At 40.1% G+C, this 15,326-nt stretch overlaps 1 protein-coding gene across 3 annotated transcripts in view; it reads left to right on the forward strand.

Moving 5' to 3' along the window:
- The window catches only part of LOC306922034 (integrin alpha-6-like), a 74,742-nt gene that overhangs the window by 41,724 nt on the left and 17,692 nt on the right, over nt 1–15,326 (forward strand). For all 3 annotated transcript variants that reach the window (XM_079499393.1, XM_079499392.1, XM_079499394.1), the window contains exons 8-15: nt 299–405; nt 4,138–4,262; nt 4,418–4,507; nt 5,099–5,160; nt 10,945–11,114; nt 12,477–12,623; nt 12,792–12,904; nt 15,193–15,326. The exon at nt 15,193–15,326 is cut by the window's right edge and continues 23 nt beyond it. In XM_079499393.1, the coding sequence (XP_079355519.1) occupies nt 299–405; nt 4,138–4,262; nt 4,418–4,507; nt 5,099–5,160; nt 10,945–11,114; nt 12,477–12,623; nt 12,792–12,904; nt 15,193–15,326 (948 nt within the window). The remainder of the gene's footprint in view (nt 1–298; nt 406–4,137; nt 4,263–4,417; nt 4,508–5,098; nt 5,161–10,944; nt 11,115–12,476; nt 12,624–12,791; nt 12,905–15,192) is intronic.

Raw genomic sequence — 15,326 nt, forward strand, 5'->3', positions numbered from 1 at the left:
ACGGTTACCATGGTGAGTCTGGACACCAGGATGGTTACCATGGTGAGTCTGGACACCAGGATGGTTACCATGGTAGAGAGAGAGAGAGAGAGAGAGAGAGAGAGAGAGAGAGAGAGAGAGTATCAGACTTCGCAGTGGCCCCCTATGATGCATCATGTTCAGGCAGAGTGTACATTTAAGATGTTAAGTGTGTGTGTGTGTGTGTGTGTGTGTGTGTGTGTGTGTGTGTGTGTGTGTGTGTGTGTGTGTGTGTGTGTGTGTGTGTGTGTGTGTGTGTGTGCGTGCTTGCGTGCCTCAGACTTTGCAGTGGGCGCCCCCTACGATGCGTCAGGAGCAGGGCGGGTCTACATCTACCATGGATCAGCTGATGGACTCAGAGAGGAACAGCTGAAGAAAGCTGCTCAGGTAGAGCTGATTGATTGATTGATTGATTGATTGATTGAAGTATTTATTAACAGTTTGCAGAATTACAGTACATTTCAAGCACAACTCAATACAAAGACTGTTAATTAATTAACAGTGAGTGGACGACACCATAAAGCATTACACTTGTTTACAAGAGGGTCCACCTTGTTCAATTCATCAAAACGTACAAATATACTCTTCTTATATAGCCAAAGAACAGAACAGGAAATCATCATAAAGGAGGTAAAAAGGGAAAAGAAACCTATACATATACAAAAAAATCAGCCGTAGGGGCTCTTTGAGAGCAGTTTTGAAGGACTAGAGCTGACCCCCGTAAACCTAACCTAAGGTTTTGAAGGACTAGAGCTGACCCCCGTAAACCTAACCTAAGGTTTTGAAGGACTAGAGCTGACCCCCGTAAACCTAACCTAAGGTTTTGAAGGACTAGAGCTGACCCCTGTAAACCTAACCTAAGGTTTTGAAGGACCCCCGTAAACCTAACCTAAGGTTTTGAAGGACTAGAGCTGACCCCCGTAAACCTAACCTAAGGTTTTGAAGGACTAGAGCTGACCCCGTAAACCTAACCTAAGGTTTTGAAGGACCCCCGTAAACCTAACCTAAGGTTTTGAAGGACCCCCGTAAACCTAACCTAAGGTTTTGAAGGACCCCCGTAAACCTAACCTAAGGTTTTGAAGGACCCCCGTAAACCTAACCTAAGGTTTTGAAGGACCCCCGTAAACCTAACCTAAGGTTTTGAAGGACCCCCGTAAACCTAACCTTAGGTTTTGAAGGACCCCCGTAAACCTAACCTAAGGTTTTGAAGGACTAGAGCTGACCCCCGTAAACCTAACCTAAGGTTTTGAAGGACCCCCGTAAACCTAACCTAAGGTTTTGAAGGACCCCCGTAAACCTAACCTAAGGTTTTGAAGGACCCCCGTAAACCTAACCTAAGGTTTTGAAGGACCCCCGTAAACCTAGACCGACCCCAAACTACTGTCATGTACGTCAGTGGTTCCCAAACTTTTTCATGTCAAGGACCCCCAAACTGACACCAATTATCCCGTGGACCCCCATTTGAAAACATATGCCAGGGACCCCCATAAGAGAAGATCTTCACGGCTCTAGCAGTGATTCTCAACCCATATCATTTCAATGACCCCCCAGTTTGACATGCATTAGTCTACGGACCCCCATTTAATGGCATTTATATCTCTGGGACCCCCCAATTTATATTGTAAAATCAATGTTCATTTAAATCTGAGAGTATACAAATGTAATCTTTGCTTCTGGTGGGTCCCTGGAACAACACATTTTCAGATGGGGGTCGGCGGCCAATTACAGATAATCTTTGGGCTCCTTGACATGAAAATGTTTGAGAACCACTGATACAGAAACATAGGGTTTAACCCTGTGAGAACCACTGATACAGAAACATAGGGTTTAACCCTGTGAGAACCACTGATATAGAAACATAGGGTTTAACCCTGTGAGAACCACTGATATAGAAACATAGGGTTTAACCCTGTGAGAACCACTGATACAGAAACATGGGGTTTAACCCTGTGAGAACCACTGATATAGAAACATGGGGTTTAACCCTGTGAGAACCACTGATATAGAAACATAGGGTTTAACCCTGTGAGAACCACTGATACAGAAACATGGGGTTTAACCCTGTGAGAACCACTGATATAGAAACATAGGGTTTAACCCTGTGAGAACCACTGATATAGAAACATAGGGTTTAACCCTGTGAGAACCACTGATATAGAAACATAGGGTTTAACCCTGTGAGAACCACTGATACAGAAACATGGGGTTTAACCCTGTGAGAACCACTGATATAGAAACATAGGGTTTAACCCAGTGAGAACCACTGATACAGAAACATGGGGTTTAACCCTGTGAGAACCACTGATACAGAAACATAGGGTTTAACCCTGTGAGAACCACTGATATAGAAACATAGGGTTTAACCCTGTGAGAACCACTGATATATAAACATAGGGTTTAACCCTGTGAGAACCACTGATATAGAAACATAGGGTTTAACCCTGTGAGAACCACTGATATAGAAACATAGGGTTTAACCCTGTGAGAACCACTGATATAGAAACATAGGGTTTAACCCTGTGAGAACCACTGCTACAGAAACATAGGGTTAAACCCTGTGAGAACCACTGATATAGAAACATGGGGTTTAACCCTGTGAGAACCACTGATATAGAAACATAGGGTTTAACCCTGTGAGAACCACTGATATAGAAACATGGGGTTTAACCCTGTGAGAACCACTGATATAGAAACATAGGGTTTAACCCTGTGAGAACCACTGATATAGAAACATAGGGTTTAACCCTGTGAGAACCACTGATACAGAAACATAGGGTTTAACCCTGTGAGAACCACTGATATAGAAACATAGGGTTTAACCCTGTGAGAACCACTGATACAGAAACATAGGGTTTAACCCTGTGAGAACCACTGATATAGAAACATAGGGTTTAACCCTGTGAGAACCACTGATATAGAAACATAGGGTTTAACCCTGTGAGAACCACTGATATAGAAACATAGGGTTTAACCCTGTGAGAACCACTGATATAGAAACATGGGGTTTAACCCTGTGAGAACCACTGATATAGAAACATAGGGTTTAACCCTGTGAGAACCACTGATATAGAAACATGGGGTTTAACCCTGTGAGAACCACTGATATAGAAACATAGGGTTTAACCATGTGAGAACCACTGATACAGAAACATAGGGTTTAACCCTGTGAGAACCACTGATACAGAAACATAGGGTTTAACCCTGTGAGAACCACTGATACAGAAACATAGGGTTTAACCCTGTGAGAACCACTGATACAGAAACATAGGGTTTAACCCTGTGAGAACCACTGATATAGAAACATAGGGTTTAACCCTGTGAGAACCACTGATACAGAAACATAGGGTTTAACCCTGTGAGAACCACTGATACAGAAACATAGGGTTTAACCCTGTGAGAACCACTGATATAGAAACATAGGGTTTAACCCTGTGAGAACCACTGATATAGAAACATAGGGTTTAACCCTGTGAGAACCACTGATATAGAAACATAGGGTTTAACCCTGTGAGAACCACTGATACAGAAACATAGGGTTTAACCCTGTGAGAACCACTGATATAGAAACATGAGGGTTTAACCCTGTGAGAACCACTGATATAGAAACATAGGGTTTAACCCTGTGAGAACCACTGATACAGAAACATAGGGTTTAACCCTGTGAGAACCACTGATATAGAAACATAGGGTTTAACCCTGTGAGAACCACTGATACAGAAACATAGGGTTTAACCCTGTGAGAACCATTGATATAGAAACATAGGGTTTAACCCTGTGAGAACCACTGATACAGAAACATAGGGTTTAACCCTGTGAGAACCACTGATATAGAAACATAGGGTTTAACCCTGTGAGAACCACTGATACAGAAACATAGGGTTTAAACCTGTGAGAACCACTGATATAGAAACATGAGGGTTTTTTTCAGAAAAGTGTCATGATTTGTAGAATCCGTTCTCTGGTCCAAACAGGTTACATTAAGGTGTTGACAGCTCAGGCCAACTCTCAGATGGTTGGCTATTCTCTGTCTGTATGGACTATAATACTAATATTACTAACATATATAATGTGTATATTTATAACCTATATACTAACATATATATATTGTGTTACATTAAGGTGTTGACAGCTCAGCCAGACACTCACATGTTTGGGTATTCTCTGTCTGGGAACATGGATCTGGATTCTAACAGCTATCCTGACCTGGCTGTGGGTTCACTGTCTGACTCTGTGTTCATATACAGGTACGCACACGCACGCACGCACGCACGCACGCACGCACGCACGCACGCACGCACGCACGCACGCACGCACGCACGCACGCACGCACGCACGTGCACACACACACACACACACACACAGATTTAACAGTGACATTATGATGTTAAAACTCTTTCAGAGCCAGACCCGTCATCAGCATTCAGAAGGAAGTCAGAACCAAACCAGAACAACTGGACCTTACCACCAAGAACTGTGGAGACAGTGTGTGGTCAGTGTGTGTGTGTGTGTGTGTGTGTGTGTGTGTGTGTGTGTGTGTGTGTGTGTGTGTGTGTGTGTGTGTGTGTGTGTGTGTGTGTGTGTGTGTGTGTGTGTGTGTGTGTGTGTGTGCAATGAGTAAAACGCTCCCAAAAAATGTAGTCTCTGTGACACATCTAGGGGGCGCAATCTGCATTCAAAGATGTTCCTAGAAGCTTTGTCATTGGTCGATTTGCCTGTCTACTTCCTGATTGGTTAGTCATTGCGACCGGGTTTTTTTCGACCAATGACAAAGCTTCTAGGAACATCTTTGAATGCAGATTGCGCCCCCTTGATGTGTCACAGAGACTACAGCGTTCTACTCATTGCTGGCTGCAAAAAATAAAAAATAAAAAGGTCATTAAAAGTTTGACATATTTATTTTATACCAAGTATTTTACAGCATGTATGTGGTGTATTTTACACCATGTGTGTGACAGGTATGTGTGTATGGTGTATTTTACATGTGACAGGTATGTGTGTATAGTGTATTTTACATGTGACAGGTATGTGTGTATGGTGTATTTTACATGTGACAGGTATGTGTTCTTTACGTTTCTTCCAGCTTGGAGGTGGAAGCATGTTTCACCTACACAGCAAACCCCAAGAGCTACTCTCCTAGACTCAGTGAGTTCACCTTTAACCTATAACCCCTAGACTGAGTGAGTTCACCTTTAACCTCTAACCCCTAGACTGAGTGAGTTCACCTTTAACCTCTAACCCCTAGGCTGAGTGAGTTCATCTTTAACCTATAACCCCTAGACTCAGTGAGTTCACCTTTAACCTCTAACCCCTAGACTGAGTGAGTTCACCTTTGACATTTGACCTTTAACCTTCATCTTTTTTTTTTACTGTTTTGAAAAAACATTTTTGAGTAGGTAAAATATCCAATCTATATCGACACGTGAGCTTGTAGATCGGCTATTTTAACTATTCAAAAATGGCAATCTGTCTCTGTATAGCGGTGGGATACTCCTATAATAATAATAATGTATTCTCTCTGTATAGTGGTGGGATACTCCTTCACAGTCTAATAATAATAATAATGTATTCTCTCTGTACAGCTATAGGGTACTCCTTCACAGTCTAATAATAATACTAATGTATTCTCTCTGTACAGCTATAGGGTACTCCTTCACAGTCTAATAATAATACTAATGTATTCTCTCTGTACAGCTATAGGGTACTCCTTCACAGTCTAATAATAATACTAATGTATTCTCTCTGTACAGCTATAGGGTACTCCTTCACAGTCTAATAATAATACTAATGTATTCTCTCTGTATAGTGGTGGGATACTCCTTCACAGTCTAATAATAATACTAATGTATTCTCTCTGTATAGTGGTGGGATACTCCTTCACAGTCTAATAATAATACTAATGTATTCTCTCTGTATAGTGGTGGGATACTCCTTCACAGTCTAATAATAATAATAATGTATTCTCTCTGTATAGTGGTGGGATACTCCTTCACAGTCTAATAATAATACTAATGTATTCTCTCTGTATAGTGGTGGGATACTCCTTCACAGTCTAATAATAATACTAATGTATTCTCTCTGTATAGTGGTGGGATACTCCTTCAGTCTAATAATAATACTAATGTATTCTCTCTGTATAGTGGTGGGATACTCCTTCACAGTCTAATAATAATACTAATGTATTCTCTCTGTATAGTGGTGGGATACTCCTTCACAGTCTAATAATAATACTAATGTATTCTCTCTGTATAGTGGTGGGATACTCCTTCACAGTCTAATAATAATACTAATGTATTCTCTCTGTATAGTGGTGGGATACTCCTTCACAGTCTAATAATAATACTAATGTATTCTCTCTGTATAGTGGTGGGATACTCCTTCACAGTCTAATAATAATACTAATGTATTCTCTCTGTATAGTGGTGGGATACTCCTTCACAGTCTAATAATAATACTAATGTATTCTCTCTGTATAGTGGTGGGATACTCCTTCACAGTCTAATAATAATACTAATGTATTCTCTCTGTATAGTGGTGGGATACTCCTTCACAGTCTAATAATAATACTAATGTATTCTCTCTGTATAGTGGTGGGATACTCCTTCACAGTCTAATAATAATACTAATGTATTCTCTCTGTATAGTGGTGGGATACTCCTTCACAGTCTAATAATATGAATAATGTATTCTCTCTGTATAGTGGTGGGATACTCCTTCACAGTCTAATAATATGAATAATGTATTCTCTCTGTATAGTGGTGGGATACTCCTTCACAGTCTAATAATATTAATAATGTATTCTCTCTGTATAGTGGTGGGATACTCCTTCACAGTCTAATAATATGAATAATGTATTATCTCTGTACAGCTATAGGGTACTCCTTCACAGTCTAATAATAATAATAATGTATTCTCTCCGTACAGCTATAGGGTACTCCTTCACAGTCTAATAATATTAATAATGTATTCTCTCCGTACAGCTATAGGGTACTCCTTCACAGTCTAATAATATTAATAATGTATTCTCTCCGTACAGCTATAGGGTACTCCTTCACAGTCTAATAATATTAATAATGTATTCTCTCCGTACAGCTATAGGGTATTCCTTCAGGACAGTATAATATTAATAATGTATTCTCTCCGTACAGCTATAGGGTATTCCTTCAGGACAGTATAATATTAATAATGTATTCTCTCCGTACAGCTATAGGGTATTCCTTCAGGCCAGTATAATATTAATAATGTATTCTCTCTGTACAGCTATAGGGTATTCCTTCAGGCAGTATAATATTAATAATGTATTCTCTCCGTACAGCTATAGGGTATTCCTTCAGGTCAGTATAATATTAATAATGTATTCTCTCCGTACAGCTATAGGGTATTCCTTCAGGACAGTATAATATTAATAATGTATTCTCTCCGTACAGCTATAGGGTATTCCTTCAGGACAGTATAATATTAATAATGTATTCTCTCTGTACAGCTATAGAGTATTCCTTCAGGACAGTATAATATTAATAATGTATTCTCTCCGTACAGCTATAGGGTATTCCTTCAGGACAGTATAATATTAATAATGTATTCTCTCCGTACAGCTATAGGGTATTCCTTCAGGGCAGTATAATATTAATAATGTATTCTCTCCGTACAGCTATAGGGTATTCCTTCAGGGCAGTATAATATTAATAATGTATTCTCTCTGTACAGCTATAGGGTATTCCTTCAGGACAGTATAATATTAATAATGTATTCTCTCAGCTATAGGGTATTCCTTCAGGGCAGTATAATATTAATAATGTATTCTCTCTGTACAGCTATAGGGTATTCCTTCAGGGCAGTATAATATTAATAATGTATTCTCTCCGTACAGCTATAGGGTATTCCTTCAGGACAGTATACTATTAATAATGTATTCTCTCCGTACAGCTATAGGGTATTCCTTCAGGACAGTATAATATTAATAATGTATTCTCTCCGTACAGCTATAGGGTATTCCTTCAGGCAGTATAATATTAATAATGTATTCTCTCCGTACAGCTATAGAGTATTCCTATAATATTAATAATGTATTCTCTCAGCTATAGGGTATTCCTTCAGGACAGTATAATATTAATAATGTATTCTCTCCGTACAGCTATAGGGTATTCCTTCAGGGCAGTATAATATTAATAATGTATTCTCTCTGTACAGCTATAGGGTATTCCTTCAGGACAGTATAATATTAATAATGTATTCTCTCCGTACAGCTATAGGGTATTCCTTCAGGACAGTATAATATTAATAATGTATTCTCTCTGTACAGCTATAGGGTATTCCTTCAGGCAGTATAATATTAATAATGTATTCTCTCCGTACAGCTATAGGGTATTCCTTCAGGGCAGTATAATATTAATAATGTATTCTCTCCGTACAGCTATAGGGTATTCCTTCAGGGCAGTATAATATTAATAATGTATTCTCTCCGTACAGCTATAGGGTACTCCTTCAGGTCAGTATAATATTAATAATGTATTCTCTCCATACAGCTATAGGGTATTCCTTCAGGACAGTATAATATTAATAATGTATTCTCTCCGTACAGCTATAGGGTACTCCTTCAGGTCAGTATAATATTATTAATGTATTCTCTCCGTACAGCTATAGGGTATTCCTTCAGGGCAGTATAATATTAATAATGTATTCTCTCCGTACAGCTATAGGGTATTCCTTCAGGCAGTATAATATTAATAATGTATTCTCTCTGTACAGCTATAGGGTATTCCTTCAGGGCAGTATCATATTAATAATGTATTCTCTCTGTACAGCTATAGGGTATTCCTTCAGGACAGTATAATATTAATAATGTATTCTCTCTGTACAGCTATAGGGTATTCCTTCAGGACAGTATAATATTAATAATGTATTCTCTCCGTACAGCTATAGGGTATTCCTTCAGGACAGTATAATATTAATAATGTATTCTCTCTGTACAGCTATAGGGTATTCCTTCAGGCAGTATAATATTAATAATGTATTCTCTCCGTACAGCTATAGGGTATTCCTTCAGGGCAGTATAATATTAATAATGTATTCTCTCCGTACAGCTATAGGGTATTCCTTCAGGGCAGTATAATATTAATAATGTATTCTCTCCGTACAGCTATAGGGTACTCCTTCAGGTCAGTATAATATTAATAATGTATTCTCTCCATACAGCTATAGGGTATTCCTTCAGGACAGTATAATATTAATAATGTATTCTCTCCGTACAGCTATAGGGTACTCCTTCAGGTCAGTATAATATTATTAATGTATTCTCTCCATACAGCTATAGGGTATTCCTTCAGGGCAGTATAATATTAATAATGTATTCTCTCCGTACAGCTATAGGGTATTCCTTCAGGGCAGTATAATATTAATAATGTATTCTCTCCGTACAGCTATAGGGTACTCCTTCAGGTCAGTATAATATTATTAATGTATTCTCTCCGTACAGCTATAGGGTATTCCTTCAGGACAGTATAATATTAATAATGTACTCTCTCCGTACAGCTATAGGGTATTCCTTCAGGACAGTATAATATTAATAATGTATTCTCTCCGTACAGCTATAGGGTATTCCTTCAGGACAGTATAATATTAATAATGTATTCTCTCCGTACAGCTATAGGGTATTCCTTCAGGACAGTATAATATTAATAATGTATTCTCTCCGTACAGCTATAGGGTATTCCTTCAGGACAGTATAATATTAATAATGTATTCTCTCCGTACAGCTATAGGGTATTCCTTCAGGACAGTATAATATTAATAATGTATTCTCTCTGTACAGCTATAGGGTATTCCTTCAGGCAGTATAATATTAATAATGTATTCTCTCCGTACAGCTATAGGGTATTCCTTCAGGCAGTATAATATTAATAATGTATTCTCTCCGTACAGCTATAGGGTATTCCTTCAGGACAGTATAATATTAATAATGTATTCTCTCCGTACAGCTATAGGGTATTCCTTCAGGGCAGTATAATAATAATAATGTATTCTCTCCGTACAGCTATAGGGTATTCCTTCAGGACAGTATAATATTAATAATGTATTCTCTCCGTACAGCTATAGGGTATTCCTTCAGGGCAGTATAATATTAATAATGTATTCTCTCCGTACAGCTATAGGGTATTCCTTCAGGACAGTATAATATTAATAATGTATTCTCTCCGTACAGCTATAGGGTATTCCTTCAGGACAGTATAATAATAATAATGTATTCTCTCCGTACAGCTATAGGGTATTCCTTCAGGACAGTATAATATTAATAATGTATTCTCTCCGTACAGCTATAGGGTATTCCTTCAGGGCAGTATAATAATAATAATGTATTCTCTCCGTACAGCTATAGGGTATTCCTTCAGGACAGTATAATATTAATAATGTATTCTCTCCGTACAGCTATAGGGTATTCCTTCAGGGCAGTATAATATTAATAATGTATTCTCTCCGTACAGCTATAGGGTATTCCTTCAGGACAGTATAATATGAATAATGTATTCTCTCCGTACAGCTATAGGGTATTCCTTCAGGACAGTATAATATTAATAATGTATTCTCTCCGTACAGCTATAGGGTATTCCTTCAGGACAGTATAATATTAATAATGTATTCTCTCCGTACAGCTATAGGGTATTCCTTCAGGTCAGTATAATATTAATAATGTATTCTCTCCGTACAGCTATAGGGTATTCCTTCAGGACAGTATAATATTAATAATGTATTCTCTCCGTACAGCTATAGGGTATTCCTTCAGGACAGTATAATATTAATAATGTATTCTCTCCGTACAGCTATAGGGTATTCCTTCAGGACAGTATAATATTAATAATGTATTCTCTCCGTACAGCTATAGGGTATTCCTTCAGGACAGTATAATATTAATAATGTATTCTCTCCGTACAGCTATAGGGTATTCCTTCACAGCCGAGGCAGAGCGCCGGGACAACAACCTTCCCTCCAGGGTGATCTTCACCAAACGATCCAGCTCCGACCACGAGTACGAGTCCACGGGAACGCTGACGCTGTCCGCCCAGGGCAAGAGGCAGTGCGTTACCCAGAAGGCCACACTGCAGGTGAGACACTACGTTACCCAGAAGGCCACACTGCAGGTGAGACACTACGTTACCCAGAAGGCCACACTGCAGGTGAGACACTACGTTACCCAGAAGGCCGCGCTGCAGGTGAGACACTACGTTACCCAGAAGGCCACACTGCAGGTGAGACACTACGTTACCCAGAAGGCTGCGCTGCAGGTGAGACACTACGTTACCCAGAAGGCCACACTGCAGGTGAGACACTACGTTACCCAGAAGGCCACACTGCAGGTGAGACACTACGTTACCCAGAAGGCCGCGCTGCAGGTGAGACACTACGTTACCCAGAAGGCCACACTGCAGGTGAGACACTACGTTACCCAGAAGGCCACACTGCAGGTGAGACACTACGTTACCCAGAAGGCTGCGCTGCAGGTGAGACACTACGTTACCCAGAAGGCTGCGCTGCAGGTGAGACACTACGTTACCCAGAAGGCCGCGCTGCAGGTGAGACACTACGTTACCCAGAAGGCCGCGCTGCAGGTGAGACACTACGTTACCCAGAAGTCCGCGCTGCAGGTGAGACACTACGTTACTCAGAAGGCCGCGCTGCAGGTGAGAAACTGCATTACCCAGAAGGCCACACTGCAGGTGAGTAGTAGTAGTAAGTAGCCTTGCCGAGCCATGAGGCCCATAGGGCAGGAGCCTATCTCCTGTTTCTGTAGCGTGAGGCAGCTTGATGTACAAGTACACCCCCTGGACATGACGCTAGTATGTTGCAGGGACTTACCCCCAATCCAACCCTTGATGCTGAGTGCCAAGCAGGGAGGCACTGGGTCCCATTTTTAGAGTCTTTGGTATGACCCGGCCGGGGATCGAACCCCGACCTCCCAGTCTCAGGGCGGACACTCTAACCACAAGGCCACTGAGCAGGTGAGACACTACGTTACCCAGAAGGCCACACTGCAGGTGAGACACTACGTTACCCAGAAGGCCGCGCTGCAGGTGAGACACTACGTTACCCAGAAGGCCGCGGTGCAGGTGAGACACTACGTTACCCAGAAGTCTGCGCTGCAGGTGAGACACTACGTTACTCAGAAGGCCGCGCTGCAGGTGAGAAACTGCATTACCCAGAAGGCTGCACTGCAGGTGAGACGATGCAGACAGAGAGAGACAGAGACATCAGGTTCCGATGCAGAGAGATTTTACATTTGAAGCACTTCCGTTTCTTCGTGATTATTCTGACCTCATGTTGTGGTGTCATCACTGGTGGACAACAACATTCTGACCTCATGTTGTGATGTCATCAATGGTGGACAACAACATTCTGACCTAATGTTGTGATGTCATCAATGGTGGACAACACCATTCTGACCTCATGTTGTGATGTCATCACCGCAGGACAACATCCGGGACAAGCTCCACGGGATCCCCATCGACGTGTCGGTGGAGATAAAGAACGCAGCGCAGCGCAACAAGAGACAGACGGCACTTCCTGAACTGCAGCCCGTGCTGGACGCCAACCAGCCAATGACGGCGCGCGCTGAGGTAAGCCAACCAGCCAATGACGGCGCGTGCTGAGGTAAGCCAACCAGCCAATGAAGGCGCGCGCTGAGGTTCTTTCAGCATCCAAAGTGTGTGTGTGTGTGTGTGTGTGTGTGTGTGTGTGTGTGTGTGTGTGTGTGCGCGTGCCTGTGCGTCTGCGTGTGTGTGCAGGTGAGCTTCATGAAGGAGGGGTGTGGCTCTGACAATAAGTGTCAGAGTAACCTGCAGGTCAAATATCGCTTCTGTCACCGAGAACCCAACGACGTGTTCACTCCCCTGACCTCGTAAGTACACGCACACAGTCACACACGCACGCACGCACACGCACGCACGCACAGACACGCACGCACACACACACACACACACACACACACACACACACACACACACACACACACACACACACTAACTTGTAAACTTAAAAAAATGTTTTTCAAAATAGTAAAATATCACTGTGTGAAAAGAGTTAAGAGTTAACGGGTGATTATGGGAACTGTATTTCCCCGTAAACCTCAAGTTTAGCAGCAATACAGTTAATAGACGGTAATATACAGGTGTGATGGTACATATACAGTTAATATACGGTAATATACAGGTGTGATGGTACATATACAGTTAATATACGGTAATATACAGGTGTGATGGTACATATACAGTTAATATACGGTAATATACAGGTGTGATGGTACATATACAGTTAATATACGGTAATATACAGGTGTGATGGTACATATACAGTTAATATACAGTAATATACAGGTGTGATGGTACATATACAGTTAATAGACGGTAATATACAGGTGTGATGGTACATATACAGTTAATATACGGTAATATACAGGTGTGATGGTACATATACAGTTAATATACGGTAATATACAGGTGTGATGGTACATATACAGTTAATAGACGGTAATATACAGGTGTGATGGTACATATACAGTTAATATACGGTAATATACAGGTGTGATGGTACATAAACAGTTAATATACGGTAATATACAGGTGTGATGGTACATATACAGTTAATATACGGTAATATACAGGTGTGATGGTACATATACAGTTAATATACGGTAATATACAGGTGTGATGGTACATATACAGTTAATATACGGTAATATACAGGTGTGATGGTACATATACAGTTAATATACGGTAATATACAGGTGTGATGGTACATATACAGTTAATATACGGTAATATACAGGTGTGATGGTACATATACAGTTAATATACGGTAATATACAGGTGTGATGGTACATATACAGTTAATATACGGTAATATACAGGTGTGATGGTACATATACAGTTAATATACGGTAATATACAGGTGTGATGGTACATATACAGTTAATATACGGTAATATACAGGTGTGATGGTACATATACAGTTAATAGACGGTAATATACAGGTGTGATGGTACATATACAGTTAATAGACGGTAATATACAGGTGTGATGGTACATATACAGTTAATATACGGTAATATACAGGTGTGATGGTACATAAACAGTTAATATACGGTAATATACAGGTGTGATGGTACATATACAGTTAATATATGGTAATATACAGGTGTGATGGTACATATACAGTTAATATACGGTAATATACAGGTGTGATGGTACATATACAGTTAATATACGGTAATATACAGGTGTGATGGTACATATACAGTTAATAGACGGTAATATACAGGTGTGATGGTACATATACAGTTAATAGACGGTAATATACAGGTGTGATGGTACATATACAGTTAATAGACGGTAATATACAGGTGTGATGGTACATATACAGTTAATATACGGTAATATACAGGTGTGATGGTACATATACAGTTAATATACGGTAATATACAGGTGTGATGGTACATATACAGTTAATATACAGTAATATACAGGTGTGATGGTACATATACAGTTAATAGACGGTAATATACAGGTGTGATGGTACATATACAGTTAATATACGGTAATATACAGGTGTGATGGTACATATACAGTTAATATACGGTAATATACAGGTGTGATGGTACATATACAGTTAATAGACGGTAATATACAGGTGTGATGGTACATATACAGTTAATATACGGTAATATACAGGTGTGATGGTACATATACAGTTAATATACGGTAATATACAGGTGTGATGGTACATATACAGTTAATATACGGTAATATACAGGTGTGATGGTACATATACAGTTAATATACGGTAATATACAGGTGTGATGGTACATATACAGTTAATATACAGTAATATACAGGTGTGATGGTACATATACAGTTAATAGACGGTAATATACAGGTGTGATGGTACATATACAGTTAATATACGGTAATATACAGGTGTGATGGTACATATACAGTTAATATACGGTAATATACAGGTGTGATGGTACATATACAGTTAATAGACGGTAATATACAGGTGTGATGGTACATATACAGTTAATATACGGTAATATACAGGTGTGATGGTACATATACAGTTAATATACGGTAATATACAGGTGTGATGGTACATATACAGTTAATATACGGTAATATAATCTCTCTCCAGGAGGGAGGGCGTTCCCTCGTTCTCTCTGTCCAATCAGAAGGACGTGGCTCTGGAGGTCACCGTGACCAATCAGAACGGAGACGACGCCCACGAGGCCCACATCACCGCCCACTTCCCTCCCTCCGTCTCCTACT

The sequence above is a fragment of the Electrona antarctica genome (assembly GCF_951216825.1).
Source record: "Electrona antarctica genome assembly, chromosome: 1".
Taxonomy (NCBI): Eukaryota; Metazoa; Chordata; class Actinopteri; order Myctophiformes; family Myctophidae; genus Electrona; species Electrona antarctica.